Source organism: Hemicordylus capensis, chromosome 8 (assembly GCF_027244095.1).
Source record: "Hemicordylus capensis ecotype Gifberg chromosome 8, rHemCap1.1.pri, whole genome shotgun sequence".
In the NCBI taxonomy this organism is placed as follows: Eukaryota; Metazoa; Chordata; class Lepidosauria; order Squamata; family Cordylidae; genus Hemicordylus; species Hemicordylus capensis.
Window position 1 is genome coordinate 3,254,524 of NC_069664.1, and position 18,030 is coordinate 3,272,553.

The 18,030-nt window shown below is 49.9% G+C and overlaps 1 protein-coding gene across 2 annotated transcripts in view; it reads left to right on the forward strand.

Moving 5' to 3' along the window:
• The first annotated feature begins 693 nt into the window (after nt 1-693).
• KCNIP3 (potassium voltage-gated channel interacting protein 3) overlaps nt 694-18,030 on the forward strand; it is a 94,429-nt gene continuing 77,092 nt past the window's right edge. Inside the window, exon 1 of one of the 2 annotated variants that reach the window (XM_053270173.1) lies at nt 694-1,123. In XM_053270173.1, coding sequence (XP_053126148.1) covers nt 1,109-1,123 — 15 coding nt within the window. In that variant the 5' untranslated portion in view covers nt 694-1,108. Of the gene's footprint in view, nt 1,124-8,859; nt 9,167-18,030 lie in introns of those variants that run through there. The other variant, XM_053270174.1, reaches the window with a different exon arrangement.

Here is an 18,030-nt window from a genome sequence, read left to right on the forward strand (position 1 = left end):
CCCTCAATAGATCCCTTTCCCCCGAGGCGCCATTTTGCACCTGGCTTCAGCTGGTGGACCTTGAAGATCCAGTTAGGGAAAAAGTGGCTCCCAGTAGCCTGAAGTTAGCCTGCCCCAGCCACCCCCATCACTTCCCCTGAGGCTACATGTTCCACGGGAACATCAAAAGTGGTGGGCAATCTGTCTTTGGGTGAAGTATATCCACCAGTGGCCACTCAAGACCTCTGTGCCCCTGAAGGCCAAATGCTCCCCCTCTTCCCCTCTTTGAAGGCAGGGACAGGAGGGCGTCTTTCCTCCTCAACAATCTGCTGCCTGAAGCAAAGGCCTCGCCTTGCCTCATGTCAAGGCCGCCCTGGTGTCCACCATTACTGCTTTTCTCACGGAAGAACCTCAAGATTCCTCCATTCAAACCATTCAAACACCAGCACTCTACTGACGCTTGCTGTTTCCTGAAACCTTCACGCCACAGATTTTCTCAGAAAATGCGACTCAGCGTCCCAGGCTTTCTGGCAGGACCGGTTTTCCTGTCAGGATCTCCGGAAACACAAGCCAGGGGAGCCAGGTTCTGCCCCATGCTGCTGTGGTGGCAGCGTCCAGGGATTGCCGTGCCTGGATCCATCTTTCATGAGGAGTGTCCCCTTTAAGCCCCCCCTCGGCTAGAAAGGAGGGGTGGCGGTGGGGTTCAGATGTGAAGCGAACGGGTTCCATGACGAGAGCGAAACAAAAGCCAGAGCGACTGAGAGGAGGGGGACGCTGTGGGTTCGGTTGTTATGGAAACTAGCAGCCGTAGGCTGGCATCTTGCCTGCCACGGAGAAGGAATAATGGTTCAAAAGGTAAACTTGGCATAGGGATGTTTTCTTTTGTCAAGGATGTTTCCACGAGGACAAAGGCACTTGGCAGCCTCTCCTTAACTCCAGCGTCACCTCTCTAAACTCATCAGGCCCAGGGAGAGCATCCGCCACCAGGGAATATCTTCGACGTCCCAAGCAAGACCAGGCGCACTCTGGATTTTGTAGACTGGCTGAGGGAAGCAAGCAAGGAAGGAGGAGGAGGTCTCCTCATCCACAGGCTGCTTGAGCAAACTATCCACCGGTTTCTCACTGAGAGATGTTTGAAGACATGGTGAGTTGAATGTGCCGACCAGTCAAACTCGCAGGTGGATTTGCATAAAAAGCCTCAATGGAGCGAAGATTTCTGGGGGAAATCGATGGCCTGCTTGAATTTCAGCTGGGCCAGTTTGTGCTCTGGGGAGTATGTGTGTTTTGCTTGTAGTCACACAGTGTCATGGGTTTTGTGGTCTTAAAAGCTGCAGAAATAATGGATTTCTCACACAAGTGTTTCATGCATGGGAATGTGGATGGTTTGGCATAGAGAGGTCAATACATTCTGACAGTTCTGGTAGCCTGAGAATATGTAAGTATGTCTTCTTGTAAGCACAGCTTATTGCGAGCTTATAAGAAGACATGCTTACATATTCTCAGGCTACCAGAAACCATTGCGGGTTTCTGACCTGAATTTGCTGATCAAAATGTGAAAGGGAAGATGTTACAATATTCACCAGAATATTCTGGGTTTTCTTCTTAATTCCAGTGGTATCTGTAAACAAACTGCAGGAATATGCATCACAGAGAGTTCTGTACATAAAACATTCATGTCCTTTGACATGCAGTTATTTCCAATGGAGTAAGAGTGCTGGTCATTGCTGGTTCACACATACATGCCTATTGCTTGGTTTCTCTATTCTTATAACTGACAGCTGAATGTGTGAATAGACACCTGGAAGCTTTTTGTTTAAGGAGATATGAAAAAGTTGTATCTGTGGTGGTGTGCCATGGTCCATTCACACATGCACGTCATCACTTGATTGTGCGAGCCCTGTTCACACATTGTGTTTAACACACGTTCAGACCATGCACAGTTGTCTGCACTATGTTCAGTGCCTGTAGAATGGTACACTTCCTATCTGTATCCTGCATTTCAGGGGGGCCTATACCAGGTTCACTCTGAAAATGAATGTATGTGCAGTTATTCACACAAACATGCACATGTGTACAGACACTTATACAGATGTACCATGTGATGTCTGAAGCAGGTTGCAGCCATCCAGAGATCATCTTGCATGTGTGAATCAGACTGAAACATAGTTAAGTGATTGTGTGTATGTGTGTATAAGAAAGACTTGTGCTTCCATCTTTCGCTCAGCTGGACATCTTGGCCTGGCTTCCTCATTTAGGAAGATCCACCCAGCACGTGTCCCAATGCAGGCTGTGTCTGGCAAGAAGTGTTCCTGCCTTCTGCAGTTGGTCCTTGGTAAAAGACTGCCTGCATCTCATTCCTATTTTTCCTCTCTCCTTGAGCATCCCTTGCTACAGTTTGCTAAAGCTGTCAGCCTTCAGGGTCCCGCTCCCTCCCCACTTACATAGCAGTGTAAGAGGAGTGAGGTACCTTGTCTCTCTCAAGCACATGCATGTTACAGGTGCAAAAATGTATTGGTCCATGGGGCCAGATCAGTTCTCACGAGCGGAAAGTGGGTCAGAGAAGCATCCTACCTACTCTGCTTCAGGAACTGTGTGCTCCTGGTTTTCAGTTGTATGCTTGCAAAAACTGAGGTAGGAAGAGAGGGAAGTGCTCATGTGGGAGGTGAGAGCCAGGTCAGATGACCTTTCCTCCACCCTTGAGAATACGCTGGGTACAAGTGGTGGGTAGATCACCCTGTCTGACTCAGCACTTGGCCCCCACAAGATCATGCCCCCCTTTCCTACCTAGGTTTTTGCAAGCACATGGCTGAAAATCAGGAGTGCACACACATAGCTCCCAAAGTTAGGGAGAATGCTTCTCTGACCTGCTTTTCACTTGTGAGAATCAGCTAATTGTGATTTTCTAATTTATCTCCTTTAGCCCAAATAACAAACCCTTGGCTTTGAAATTGATGGAGGACAGGCAATTGCAAAATACGTGCATACAAGGAGCAGAGTGGAACATTCAGCACTTGTAATAGGACAGTGGTGGTAGGTTGTGATTCTTGGGATGTGACAAATCTGTCTCTGTTTCCAGATGTGAAATGTTGAACAGAGTCACTCTCAGACAGTTCTCTTTGCCCTGGTCAGGTCAGGAGAGCCTCTGGCCTCATGGGAAGGTTCTGGGTCGTTCCACAACATGACTACGATCAGCAAGTAATCTGAGCAAGATGGGACTCCTCATGTCCTCAGTGGTCCTGTGTGCCCAAATGCCATGCTGAATGGTGGCCATCCCAAAGTTAAAGCAATTCAAAAGCTGTCAGCCCAAGTCAGGCAAAAATACATAACAGAAGAGAACAAATTAGGCATTAGAACCGGGCAGGAAAAGAGAGACAAAAATAGTTCGGTTGAGAGCATAGCACCTGTCAAACTGTCAGGACAGAGATTTTCATAGGAAAAAGAACAAGCAAGAAGGGGGCTTTGAAATTCAGAAAACATGCCTCCCGCTATAAGAAGCAGAAATGCTACACCATTTCTTTTATCCAGTTAGTCTGACATCTGGAATCGTAAGTGAATTTCTATGAGCAAGGGAATGTGGGCGTCCAGATCTGCTCTGAAGACACATCTTCTGCCCCCAAAGTCCAGATTTAGAGAAAGATTCTGACCCCTGGGCAGGACAAAGGGGTGGGGTTGACCCAGCAGGAGGGATGGCAGAGGGCCTAGCAGTCCCTGCTGGCTCAGATGCAGGAGGTCAGTGCTCAAATTATGGGATGGAGAGAGAATCTCAGGGCGGTCCTTCCATGAGGCTAGTTAAGGCGGCTGCTTCAGGTGCCAGATCACTGGGACAAGGTTTCCTTCTCTTGATGCCTTCAGAGCAGCTCTTCAAGACTGACCTGCCCCTTGTAAGCTGTGCAATGAGTAACTCTCTGCTCCCTCCATGCAAAGCTTGCAAGAAGCACAAGGAGAGAGGAGGAGGCTGTGGCTGAGGGCAACCTGCCCTACTCTCTGCTCCCTGTGCCATGTTTGCAAAGGTCGGTTATGAAAGCAGGGGTATGGGACAAGGGGTGGCATGTGGTGCTGGGTGGAGCTAGCACAGTTCAGACACGCGGACTGTGCTGGAAGAGCACAGAAGTGCTCTTGCACAGCTTCCATTCTTTACAATGATGTTTGTGCAGGAGAACTCCCCAAGGGATGTGTACCATGTTAGGAAATGAGAAGAAGAGAATGCCACTTGGGTTTTCCACAATGAATCAGACTGGCCCCGATTCCAGTTCCAGAAACCTGTGAGCTTCTAGCAGGTGCTCTGTCTGAGTGTGGGAGTATTGCTGATTGTGCAGGAGAATTTCTGGAGAAAGTGGAAAGAGCAAAGTGATGGCAGACATGCTATCCTGTAGGGCCACATCATCACCTCTGTCTTCAATGCCCAACTTTGTCCTTCAGTTGGATGCTGAATGGGGATTTGCTCCTCTTCAAAATGTCCATCTGCGCCTTTCTCCCCTAGCAAAATCAAACAACTACTTCTGGCTGATGGAGAATGAGAGAGAGGGAGAGGGAGATGCACTGCAATTATAATTAGATCCCAGAGTCCAAATAAATGTGATCAAGCTGCCAGATATGAATTGCCTATTCATAGTATTTTCATCTGTTTCCCTCTCCTAACCACAGGGTGAAAGCAAAAATGAGTCTTTGCCCATTTTGTAAAGAGCATCTTCCTTAGGAGAACAGTTTAAGGCTGTTTTGTTTGAGGACATTTTAGGGGGAAAGATGCTGTGAAGGACAGGATGGAGGTTTATTACATGATGAATGGTGTGGAGAAATCCCTCCCTCCCTCTTTCCTGGAATATTAGAAATTGGGGTTACCCAATAAAATGGATGGACAGTAGAGTCAGGAAATGGAAATACTTGTTCACATCACCCATCATGATCTTGTGGAACTCACTACCACTTGGTGACAGCTGCTTGCAGAAATGGCTTTTGAAAACAGTATTTGACCAGTGAGCTTCCTATGCCCCTGATGCCCCTCCATGCATGCACCCCCTTTTTAAAAAACAGGGACCAGGATGGTATCTTGCTGCCATGCTGGCACGGTGGCACCCCAATAACCTACCTTCCACCTCATGGAAGGGCTGCCTTGGGGTTAGGTTTTCATGACCAGGTTGGAGAAGTTTCCATCCTACTTCTGTCAACAGCTGGGTACAGCTGCTGGGCAGGAGGGACCTCTCCTCTAAGGATGTTCATGCAATGCGATTCGGACGCCGATTCACAGCACAGTCCCTGCCCCTTTAACATGGAGGAGACAGGAGAGCAGGTCCACATCTGCTTCTCTGCTGCCGCTTGCTGCCGCTTGCTGCCACTTCCCTAATTGCAGTGCTGCTCCCGCCCCCGCCCCCCCAGCTATCTTGGCACGCTGGTGGCGCTCTCCCTCAGCTGCCCCCATGTGTCACCTCTGCACATGCGTGGTGGCCATGTGGGAGGGTGCCACCAGCATGCCAAGATAGCTGGTGGGGGGAGCACTGCGGTTAAGGAACGGATGGCGAGTGGTGGAGGAGCAAGTATGGACCTGCTCTCCTCCGGGTCAAAGGGGCAGGGGGTGTGCCGCGAATCGGCGTCCGAATCATGTTTCGTGCACATTCCCTACTCTCCTCGCCAGCTGCTACCACGTCCTCCTCATCCAACTTTGGTTTTAAGCTGCAGTCGACTGGCATTTGCCACCGGCTCGTCTGGCGGCTACTCAGGGATGGGCCTTCTCTGTTGCTGCCCCGAGGCTTTGGAATGCGCTTCCTCGTGAAATAAGAGCCTCCCCATCTCTGACAACTTTTTAAAAAGTCTTTAAAGACACATCTCTTCACCCAGGCTTCTAACTGATATTGTTTTGATTGTTTTAATGTTGTTTTTAGAATATTGTTTTAACAATTTTAAATTGTGTTTTAAATTTATTGTTTTTAGATTGATTGTTTTTGTTTTTAATTAAGGTTTTTTGTTGTTATCTTCTTGTAAACTGCCCAGAGATGTAAGTTTGGGGCGGTATTAAAATATGTCAAATAAATAAAATAAATAAATAATAAATAAACGGGAGTCTGCTCAGCTCCTGGTTTAGGGCAGGAAGCTTCTCCTGCCTGTATCCTGGCCGTGCGAACTGCCCCGGGTGTGTTTTCAATGAAAGGAATGTCACGTCTCAAAACGTCTTTGGTGGGGCCTGGCACCAGCCAGAGCACTTGGGGTTTGCAGGACTCAGGCGCAGCCATGTGAGCTTGTGCATGGGTGCTTAATCCTGGCTCCCTACATCTGAGAACAAGCATGGAATCCTTCTGTTCACATCCCCTAAAACCACCGCCTTCCCCTTCCCCTGTCAAATGCTGGCAGGCATGAAAATGATCATAGCAGCTAAGCTCAGAAACGAGAAGGCTGAGATGAAACACGCAGAGGAGCTAATGGGAGGACACAGCATCCTCCCTGGGAGCGTGGATGGCGCTTTCTAAAAGTTGCGCCGTTTGATCATTTGATCTCTCAGTGGGACCGGGTTCCGCTCTCTGAGATGAGTTTTTAAAAAGATCTGAAAGGCAAAAGCAAACGGAATGCCCTCGGGGCACACGATACAATTTGGTGGAGTGCAGAATCAGCACCAGCCAGGCGTTGATGGCTTTCTGTGGGCCAAGGCGTGATTGTCTGTTTGACTGAAGGAGAAAGGAGCTATTTATGAGCTGTTTACAGAGCGCAAGTGAAATAAAAAGAGCACGTCCTGGAACAGGAACGCACGAAGCTGCTTTTTCTTGGGCCATCTCATTGAGGATTGTCTCCACTGATGGGAGACCACTGACTTGCAGCATCCAGGGTTTCAGGCAGGGATCTTTCCCCGTCTGGCTTGGAGATGCTGCCAGGGTCCAGAACTGAACCTGGGGCCTTTCTGCATTCCAAGCAAGGGCTCTGACGTTCAGCTTTCTCCCTCTCCCAGCTTGCAGATGTGTCTACCCAAGTGAGAAAGCAGCATGAAGTAAGGTTAGGAACATTGAAAATTGCCTTGTAGCCGGTCAGACCACTGATCCATCTAGCTCAGCATTGTCATCTACACTGACTGGCAGCAGCGTCTCCAAGGTTTCAGGCAGGAGTCCTTCCTAGCCATACCTGGAGATACTGCCAAGGATTGAACCTGGCACCTTCTGCAAGCAAAGCAGATGCGCGAGCACTGAGCTACCCAGCCCTCAAAATTCCTGTGATCATCACTGGCCTGGGTTCTCTGTGGTTATTTATCTACTTGGGAAGTCAAAGGCAGCTTTGGATAGTCTTGTAGGGTACAAGCAAGTATTGTCTTTGTAAAGAGAGGAGTGTGAATCAAATCAAATGCAGAACATGCGGATTTGCAGGCAAATAGTGGCAATTGTGGGAATGCATGACAGGCAGGGCCTTTTGGTTTGTGGCACCCAGGTTATAGAATTCCTTGCCCTGTGAGCTCTGCCTGACTGCTAGACTTCTGCCAGTACCTAACACTGATTTTGTTTTTCAAGGCATTTAATTTAGTGGTTTCTGTGAGTTTGTGTTCTACTCTGTCTCTGGTTCTTTCGTTCAATTGCGTGTGTTATTAATATTGTTTTATCTAGTATTTGTTATTATGATTTGTGTGATTTTATTTTGTATGTTGCTGCTTTGGGAGCCTTCGTTAGGGCCCCAAGAGTGGGGTGGAAGCACCTGGATAAATAATATTTTATAAATATCATCACAAAAACTTGTGGGTTTTTTTGCGGGGGCCGGGGGGTACACATGGGCTGCATTCTTTGAAACCTCCACAGCTGTCAACTGCAAGGGCTCTGTCTTCAGCAGACTGACAAATGAGTGTTTGCTCACTGTTGGCTAAGCTGCTGGGATGTTTATGTACACCGTATAGTCCAGTTGCTCAAGAGTTTTGTTTTTAAGGTCAGCACAAAAGTCCTAGGGACAAGTGGAGTTGCATGTTGGTGGGATGGGATAGAGCCGGCATTATGAAATGGTCAGTGAGTGGTTAGGCCGTGTGTGGACACATGGAGTAATGTGTGTGAGGGATCATGGATTTCGAGAAGGCAATGCAAACGGAAATGCACACTGGCAAATTTATGCAGGCCTCCACTTATTTATTTTTATTTATTTTTATTTATAGATACGTTGTATTTTTATGTGTTGCTTAGCTACCATTTTAAAGCTCTCCTCTTTCCAACTATGCAAGCTGCTCTTCATGTTGTGTTGTTTATGCTAGTTTTCACATGCATGCACATGACCTGGAGGGCTGATTAGATGGCCATGGACAAGGCATGGGGCGGGCACCTGAAACTCTGGTGCTCCTCCTCAGCTTCCTGCCAGTTCGGCTGTAGTCCTAAAGAAAGTGCAATTGGGGACCCAAGTTCGAATCCTCGCTCAGGGTGACTCACTCAGTCTCGCTCAGCCTGGCCTACCTCACAGGGCTGTTGTGTGCATAAAATATGGGCGTGGGGGTGGGAGACTATGAATGCCCCCCTGAGCTCCTTGGAGGAAGGGCAGAAGAAAGTCGGTCGCTGGCTCCTTGCTGGGACTCTTTTTGGCTTGACCAACGGATTGTGATGCCAGTCACTGAAATTGACATTAAAGGGTTAGGTGTGATGCCGCCGGCACAGCAGCCAACACAACCCGCCCCATTTCACAAACAGGTTTGCAGGATGGGGCAGCTGCAGTCATCCTCAGGGGAGGAAAAAGAAGCCCTCGACGCCCCCCGCCGGGGCGGCTGCTGCTGCTGCTGCTTCTTGTCAACAGGCAAGGCAGAAAAAGCAACATTCGAGAAGGTGGGGGGCAGAAAGTGCTTCTGGGGGGCGACCTTTCTTGGCCTGGGGGGCTGCTGCACGGACCTCCCCAAGACGCGCCCCCCCCGCCCCCCGTGGAGACTTATGACGGGTCGGGGGCTTGCGGGCAGGTGCGGCTCGCGCCGGGAACGAGGGCGCAGCCCCCGCGGCGGCGCGTGGCGAGGCTGAGGCGCGCAGGGAGTTAACGCGCCCTCGTGCTCCGGAGCGCTCCGCCGCCGCCGCCGCTGCCAGCCCGGGAGGGGGCAGGCAGCAGGCAGCAGCCAGGCAGGCGCCCAGCAGCTGCTGCAGCTCCTCGCCGAGTGCCCGGCGTTAGTTACATCACGGCCAGGCAACCCGGGAGCCACAAGAGCCGCCGCCGCCTCGTCCTGCTCTCCGCCTCCGGAGGCTCCGCCAAGCCAGCCATGCAGGTAATGGGCGCAGCCAGCCAGCCAGGGGGCCGCCAAGCATGCCCGGCGGGGCGGGGGCAGCCGCCCTGGGAGGGAGCCCCGAGAGCCCTGGAAGGAGGAGACGCCACGCGGGAGGAGGGAAAGTTTTCTCTCCCCGTCCCCGCTTTCCTCCCGCGGGGGTCGGTCAGCTGGCAGGGGGCCCACTCCCCCCTCCCCCGCTACCCTCTCAAGCCCCCCCCCCCCGCCCCGGCGAGGAGGGCAGTCCGGAGGACGAAATGCTGCCAGTCGGGTTCTGCAAATGTGCGGCTTCGAATTATCCCGACTGCCTTCGTTGGCCAGACACAGGTGCTGCTGGTGCTGAGCAATTGTTTGTGTCTGGGGGCGTGGGGGGGGGGCGTCAGCTCTGTGTGTGTGTGTGTGTGTGTGTGTGTGTGTCTGCATCCCTCCCCGGATGGCCATCATGCAATGGCAGAGCTGGGCTCGTTCTCACCTCCCACCCACCCTGCGAGGCAGGCCAGCTAAGTGGAGAGAGAAGGGCTGTGCCTGGGCGTGGGGGGGCTGGACCCAGGCATTGACCTCTGGACCTGCTGCTGCTCTCACTCCCTTGCCCCTTTGACGATGCTCTCTGGGGCAGGGAGGGAGGGGTGTCCTCCTCCCCAGAGCTGAGCTCACAAGAGCTCCTTTGAGCAGAACGCAGGAAGGTCCCACTTTTGGACAGGTGTCCAGACAGAGACCCTCCTCGAGGGAGGCAGCGGACAAGTCATGCTTGCTACTCTCCTCCCATAGACTAGCAAGGAAAGTCTACCCCCCCCCCCGCCCCCCCGCTGCTCTCTTGGGGGAAAGTAATGTATTGCCTACAGGTTTCTGGGGCTGATTCTGACATTGCTGATTTGCACTGGAGTGTCTTTGGGAACAAAGCCCAATCCAAGTAGAACAAGCCAGCCTGAGGACTTTCTGGGAAAGGCTGAGCAGGAACCACCAGGGGTCTAACTTGCGGCTTGCAGATCTTTCTTTCCTGGGGAATTGTGTAGCCTTTTCCCCAGTACCAACCATAACATTTCCCCCCATCTATTCTGTAAGAGAAATCACTTTTAAGAATGACCGGTCACAATTGACCCTTTCTTGTCAATGGGCTCCAAAGCAGGTTCGGAACAGCAGGAGCCTCTTGGCAAGCCGATTAATTCAGAGTTCAGAAATGAGACCCAGGATGACCCAGCTGCATTCCCAGAAGGTAGTGCAGACTCTCTCATCTCCTTCTCCAAAGGCGAGGCAGTTTTCTCCATATTGAGGGCTGTAACCTTACTAACGGAGGAATCTTCGTTGATTCATCAAGTGAGGTTTAATTGATTAAATTTGCATACTTTTGCATGTCTCAGGCAATGGGTTTGCATCGTTAGCTTACACATGTGATGCCACCACAGACCATCTCCCAAGAGGCATGTCCACGTCTCGTCCTGTGTGAACTTCTGTTTTGGTGTCTGCCTTCTGCAGATTATAAAGACTTGTGTTAGAAATAGTTTTCTGATTAATTGGGGATGATTTATTTATTTATTTATTTATTACATTTCTATACTGCCCATCCAAAGGCTTTGCGCAGTGCACAACATTTTTTTAGTATGAAAATCTTTTCAAGTCAGTCTAACCAATTAATCCCCTTAATTGATTAATTTGCAGTCCATCCATTCTCTAGCACTTTCCAGTTCTAATTTTTCTTCAGTGCAGTTCTGCAGGGTACATTAGGCTGCGTGCTAGCAACATGTGGGAGCCTAGGGGCTTACTCTGAGCCGAAAAGCCTCAGGTTCAGATCTTGCCTTTGCCACGAATTCAGTCTTCAGCAAACCACTGTCCTCAGGCTCTGCCTTGCAACGACAGTATGGGGTTAGTAGCCATACTGGCCAACCTTACAGGATTGTTGTAAATATTACTTAAGCCATGTATGTGAAGTGCTTTATAAATGCTTGACACGGTGGCTCTCAAACTTGCATCCCAGATGTTGTTGGACTCCAGCTCCCATCATCCCCAGCTTTTGGGCATTGTGGCTGGGGATGATGGGAATTGTAGGCCAAGTTAGAGAACTCCTGGCTTAATCTGCAGAGAAAAAGACTGCCGCCTGCTCTGGAATTAGACGAACACGTGGAAGATGTCTGTCTCTGATTATTGGTCATGGTGGTTATGTAGAACCTCCTATGTTCAGGGCAGTATACCTCTGTCTGCCAGTTGCAAAGGGCAATAAACAGCAGGAGAGAGGGCTGCTGCCCATATACCTGGCTTGTAGCTTCCCTGTGACAGACAGGATACTGGACTTGATAGACACCCTTTGTTCAGTTCCAGGAGGGGGCTTGTGATGAAGCCCGCCCTCACGGCTTTCCTTTGGAGTTTGACGGGGCCTGGGCTTCTTGCACTGAGCACCTCTTGAAGCTGTCTCTCTTTGCGCTTGCTCCTCCCGAGGTTTCCCCTCCTAGCCTGCTTCCCATTTTCTGCCTTCAGTTTCCGCTTGCAGATGGCATCCAATCCTCTGGCAGAGTGCAGACCCTGCTTTCCCGTTCTCTTCTCTCTCGGCTTGCTCTCAACATATCGTATTCACTTTGGTTTTATTTATTTACTACATTTATACCCCACTCTTCCTCATAATAAGAACAGCCTTCCGGCTGGATCAGGCCCACGGCCCATCCAGGCCAGCATCCTGTTCCCCCCAGTGGCCCACCAGATGCCTCTGAGAATCCCACGGACAAGAGCTGAGGGCATGCCCTCTCTCCTGCGGTTTCTGTCCCACAACTTATATTTAGAGGCATCTTGCCTCCAAGGCCAGAGCTGACCTATAGCCATCAGCCTCCTCCAAGGAGCCCAGTGTATGTTTGTCCTCACAACAACCCTGTGAAGTAGGATAGGCTGAAAGAGAAGTGACTGGCAGTGAGTTTCGTGGCTGAGTGGGGATTTGAACTCGTGTCTCCCGTCCTAGTCCAAAACTCTAACCACTACACCACACTGGCTCCCAACCAATCAATTGCCTGCCATTTGTGTGAGAGTCCTTTTCCTTAACAAACAAGTCATTACAAATTGCCCAGATTTGCCTTTTGGGGGCCCTGAGCCAGATACGAAGGTTTAGTTCATACATGCCTGTCCCTTGTTGGCAGCTGAATGTGTGAACACACTGAGGTCATTCACACAATCGAAAACTGTGTTCTACCCAGGTTTGGGAGCTGTGTGTACTCCCAATTTTTGATCGTGTGGAAGCAAGGTTAGAGGAAAACCTGGGTAGAAGTGATTGTGTGGAAGCAAGGTTAGAGAAAACCTGGGTAGCTTTTTCTCCTACCTTGCTTCCACACAATCACTTCTACCCAAGTTTTCCTCTAACCTTGCTTCCACACGACCAAAAATTGGGAGTACACACAGCTCCCACACCTGGGTAGAACACAGTTTTCGATTGTGTGAATGACCTCATTCCCTTCTAAACTTCTTGTCTGAGGTAACATGCAAGCTCTGACTCTGATATTGGATTCACACCTGCAAGCCGTGACTTCAGCAGCACGTTGCATTCTATGCATGGATTGCATGGGTGTCTTATACACGTTTCCTTGTGAATCACATGCATTTCTTCTAAAAGCCCATGTGGGGAACTCTCAAAATGTGTCACCTAGATTGTCTGTCCTTCTGTGCACACGTTGAAAATAGCCATTCTCTGCTAACTGGCCAAAGAGGGGCCTCTCAAGTGGTGATTCTCTTATCTTTCGCAGAGGGAGAGCACTGCACCGTATCCCTCCCGTGGCTGTTGCTGGTGTCTGCCTTGTGTTTCTTTTTAGATTGTGAGCCCTTTGGGGACAGGGAACCTTCTTCGTGTTGTTTTGTTGTCGTTTTTACTCAGTAATCTGCTTTGACAACTTTTTGCTGAAAAGTGCTGTATAAATAATAGTAGTGGAAAGAAACCTGTGAATAATGGTGCATGTGTACACTGCCTGCAGCTTGCACACACAGCACTATGAATTTCACTTCCCAGGGCTCCGGTGCCCCCCCAGACATCTGTGGGGTTTTCTTCCCCTTCAAGGGGCTCCCCTGATGTCTAGGTCTGGTGCAGCTCTGTACACCACTGAGCAGTAGAGACAGCTGCTGACAGCAAGGCTGGGTGGACTATTTGGCTGTTCAGAGCCAAATATTTGCAGAGCCCTGTTTCCAGGTAAAGCTGGGCCACTCACCTTCGGCCCTCCTGCAGATGTGGGAAGCCTACAACTCCCATCATCCCTGACTATTGGCCACTGTGGTTGGGGATTATGGGAGTTGTGGTCCACAAACATCTGGAGGGCCAAAGTTGAGCAGCCCTAAGGTATGGCATGCATACAGTTGCCACTTAAGAGGGGAGCGGAAGTCCTCGGTTCAGATCCCATGTCACTCACAAACTTGCTAGGTGTTCTTCAGCCTCGGACTGGGGAAACCTGAGTTCAAATCCCCACTCAGCCCTGAAACTCACTGGGTGTATGATTCTGGGCCAGTCTCTCTTACCCTAACTGACCTCACAGGGTTCTTGTGAGGAAAACATGGACCATTGACACCACTCTGGTCTGCTTGAAGGAAGAGTGGGATATAAATGAAAATATATGAGTAGGGCAATATATATATATGAGAAATGTTAATAAGGATTGTTATTAGCCCCAGGTTCTCTGCCCATGAGCAGAGAACCCTCTCTCACCCTCAGATTTGCATCTGTAAACATTTGAAAAATAGCGACCCGCCTTACAGGGTTGCTGTGACGGGAGGCAGAATGGAAATTCTAAAGCCCCTTGCATGCCAAGAGGCCCTCTCTTAACCTTGAGAAGGGAACACGGTGGTGGTGGTGTCAGTTGGTCCTTGATCCCTCTCTGAGATTTCTTTCCTCCCAGCAGCTCCCTTTCTGTTTTGCAAGAATACTTGGCACGACGCTTTTCCTCGCCTCGGTCTCCGAAGCTCCCTCTTCACCTCTGACATCGCCGCTCCTCGCCTCCGCCATTCTTCTCCCCTCCACCCCCTTGCCACAAGCTCTTCTTGTGTGAATCCGGCACCAGCAGGCGATTGATGCCTTTCTTATCTCGGAGAACAGCTGCTGGCCCAAGCAGCTGCTATGCCAATTGCCCTCACTTTTCTCTGCAGAGAAGGATGGCTTCTCTCTTTCGGCGGGACGCAGGGCGGGGGGGGGGCGGGGGGCGAGAGCAGGAGACAGAAGGAGCCTTTTCACACCTTGCCTGTGTTAGGTGTACATGCTGAAAATGTACAGCAGGTATGCAACAAGTAATAAGAGGCCATTCACACAATCAAAAACTGTGTGGATCAAAAACTGTGTTGTATCCGGGCTTGGGAGCTGTGTCTGCTCCCAATTTTTGGTTGTGTAGAAGTAAGGTAAGAGGGAGACCAGGGTAGAAATGGTTATATGGAAGCAAGGCAGGAGGAAAAACTGGGTAGCTTTCCCTCCTTCCTTGCTTCCACACAATCACTTCTACCCAGGTTTTCCTCTTACTTTGCTTCTAAAGGTAAAGTGTGCCATCAAGTCGATTTTGACTCCTGGTGCCCAGAGCCCTTTGGTTGTCTTTGGTAGAATGCAGGAAGGGTTGACCATTGCCTCTTCCCGCTTAGTATGAGATGATGCCTTTCAGCATCTTCCTGTATCACTGCTGCTCGATAGAGGACCAGCGGGGATTCGAACCAGCAACCTTCTGCTTGTTAGTCAAGCATCTCCCCACTGTGCCACTTAAGGTGATGACCTTGCTTTCTACGCAACCTAAAATTGAGAGTGCACACAGCTCCCAAACCCAGGTACAGCACAGTTTCTGATTGTGTGAATGACCTCACAGGCTCCTCCACATGACCCTAAACAGGTAGGCAAGCCAGGTAGGCTCCTGGCTGGTGGCCATGTGGCTCCAAGTGTCGAGGAGGAGGAGGAGGGGAGAGTGGTGGTTGGGGAGCTGGGAACTGGGAAGGCGGTCTTTCACCCACCCTTGGTAAGATGCTTGGGGCAAATATGGGCTGGGGGTGTCCCTCTGACCCAGCTCCTGCCTCCCACACACAGTCCCTCTCTGCTCCTCCTGCCTTGATCTTGGCAAACACACACGGCTGCTGATCAGGAATGCAGAAGGCTGCCCTACCCTAGCTGGGCACTCCTCTGATCCTGTTTAGGTGAGCCTAGTGTAGAGTCTGCCTCCCTTCAGTGGCAAAGCTAGGATTGCTGCAGCGTTAGTGTAATGTGTGGAATGATGTCCTGAAGGAAGATTGGTCTTCATAGAACACATCTGCCAGGACGTTCTCCTGGGCAAGCCCCCACTGAAGTGATCAGGAAGAGGGAAGAGCGCTTGCACAACTCCTGTTCGTGTCAAGGGGCCTTGCAGTGTGTGTGTGTGTAAGTGACATTCAGACATTCTACCTCTGGTGCCAAAGCAAAGCTGCCCTTGAGCCTCTGTTGTGCTATCTAGGGGGATAAGCCACCAGCGACAGGCCAGTTCACAGGGCCATAAACTGGGGAGGAAAGGAGTCCTACCCAGACTGGGTAGCTGGCTGTGCTCCCGCTTTGCGCTCACGTGCTTGTAAACAGCAAAGTCAGAAGCAGGGGACTTGATTGTCTGTCTGGCCTGAGCTGGGTCAGACGTGCCCAGATTCTCTCCCCAGCTTCTGAACAAGGTTGGCAGGAAGATCCTCCCACCAACCGCAGCTGGAGAGACAATCCAGCTCCTTCCCCTCCAGCCTTGTTTTCCTCTCACACATGGGCACAAAACGGGAGTGTCTGTGCCCAGCTCCCGAAATTGGATAGGATGGATCTCCTACACAGTTTATGGTCTTGTGAACTGCCCTAGTGCTTGAATCCAGACCCATAGCCTGGAACGGCTGCCCTCTCTGTTCATGAGCCTGCAAACGATGCAATTCCTGGAACCTTCTTTCCAAGCAGAACCAGACCAGTTTCAGCATTGCCTTCACGAAGGTGACATTATTAACTAAGTGAATCAACTGCAGCATTTCCCCAGAACTCAATTTATGCTTACAGGTTGGCTCATAAAATGGTTACTTTATCATATTTATGTACTGCCTGATATGCGTATCTCTAGGCAGTGTACACAATTTAAAACACAAACAAATATAAAACAGAGTAAAAACAAAACAATTTCCTAGCATAAAAAGTTAACTTCATGGGGATAAAAACAATTAAAACGTTTAAAAGAACTTTCAGTTCAAAGCCTGAGAAAATCAGGTGTGTCTTGAGGGTCTTCCTAAAAGCAACCAGAGATAGAGATGCTCTTATTTTGACAGGGAGCATATTCCAAAGCCCCGGGGCAGCCAACGAGAAGGCCTGGTCCCGAGTCGCCACCAAATGAGCCGGTGGCAACCGTAACTGGACCTCTTCAGATGATCTTAATAGAAATTTTTCTAAAAATAGTGTAGAATGATTTCAAGGCAAAACGCAATTTCCACGAAACACAAGCCCATGAATCACAATATTGCCTTCTGCTCTTTCATTCACTCTGATTAATGCTTTTCATTTGGAGCCCAGTGGTCACTTTTATCCCAGGGATCACAATGCTTTTCTTGCAGTGTCACTTTCTTGTAAAGGAGCGGGGGGGGGGGGACACTGTGTATTGGAGAGAATAGAAGCTCATGGAAGTTTTCCACTCCCGGCTTTAGCCCCTTATCTCCTCCAGAATGGAGGAGAAGGGAATTAACATTTCTGCCGGATGTACTCAGAAGTCCTATCAGGGAGCACTTCACACACCGTTCAGGATTTTCACTGCATGTTAGAATGTAGCCCAGTTTATATATCGGGTTTAAAAAAATCCACTTTTTGTGTCGATTTTGGGGGGCAACTTCGAACTCGTGTTAAAGCCTGACAGTAAATCTGCAATAAAGTTTGCTGTCTGGGAAAGCTCATGGCATTCTCAGGTAGAAAGCTTAGAGCTGATTTTGTGGGGGGAAGACAGCTGGTCTTGTGGTAGCAAGCATGAATTGTCCCCTTTGCTAAGCAGGGTCCACCCTGGTTTGCATTTGCATGGGTGACCACATGTGTGAGCACTGGAAGATCTTCCCCTTAGGCGATGGAGCCAATCTGGGAAGAGCATCTGCATGCTTGCATACAAAAGGTTCCAGGCACCCTCCCTGGCATCTCCAAGATGGGAGATGAGAGAGACTCCTACGTTCCTCCTTGGATAAGCCACTGCCAGTCAGTGTAGGCAATATTGAGCTAGATGGACCAATGGTCTGACTCAGTATATGGCAGCTGCCTAGGTTCCTAAACATTGGACGCTGTCGCAAGCAATGCAACACAGTGGGTTGTGCACTCTGTCCATGGTCCTGTTTACTACTGCTGAAGAAGGAAGCTCTCTGTTTGCATATGCTTTCTATGACAGAGCAAGCAGAAGGTAGATCAGGACTGACTGGCAGGTCTCTGGGTGATTTCCAGTAGATCTGCTGGAGATTCCCCAACTCCCAGTAGTTTAAGAATCCTAAGTAAAATTGTAAGTGGTGGGGGGGGAGCCACCTTTCTGCCATTGTGCTCATTGCTTTTCTTTTAGCATCTGTGTTCCTCATTTGAAAAAGAGGACTCTTGGCTGGTTGCCTTTGCGCAGGTCCTTCTGCAACTCTGCTGGCCAGTTTTAAGAGTTTTGTGCAGGAGTCCCTCATCTATAGTAACTTGGAAGTGCAGGTTAGTCCAGTGCGAATCTTTCTTGTGGTCAAGGATCAGCTTCATGTATTACCCCAGTGCATGGTTCATGGAGTGTAGGGGTACCTGGCTTCACCCACTGAGCCACTGTTTTGCATGTTGTAAAAAACAAAGGAGATCCTGCAAACTTGAGGTCTGCCCACCTGTGTTCTACAGGAGGAGTAAGGCCTTCGGGTTGTATGTTTTTCACCCGGTTTCTGCAAACTCGATTAATTGATTG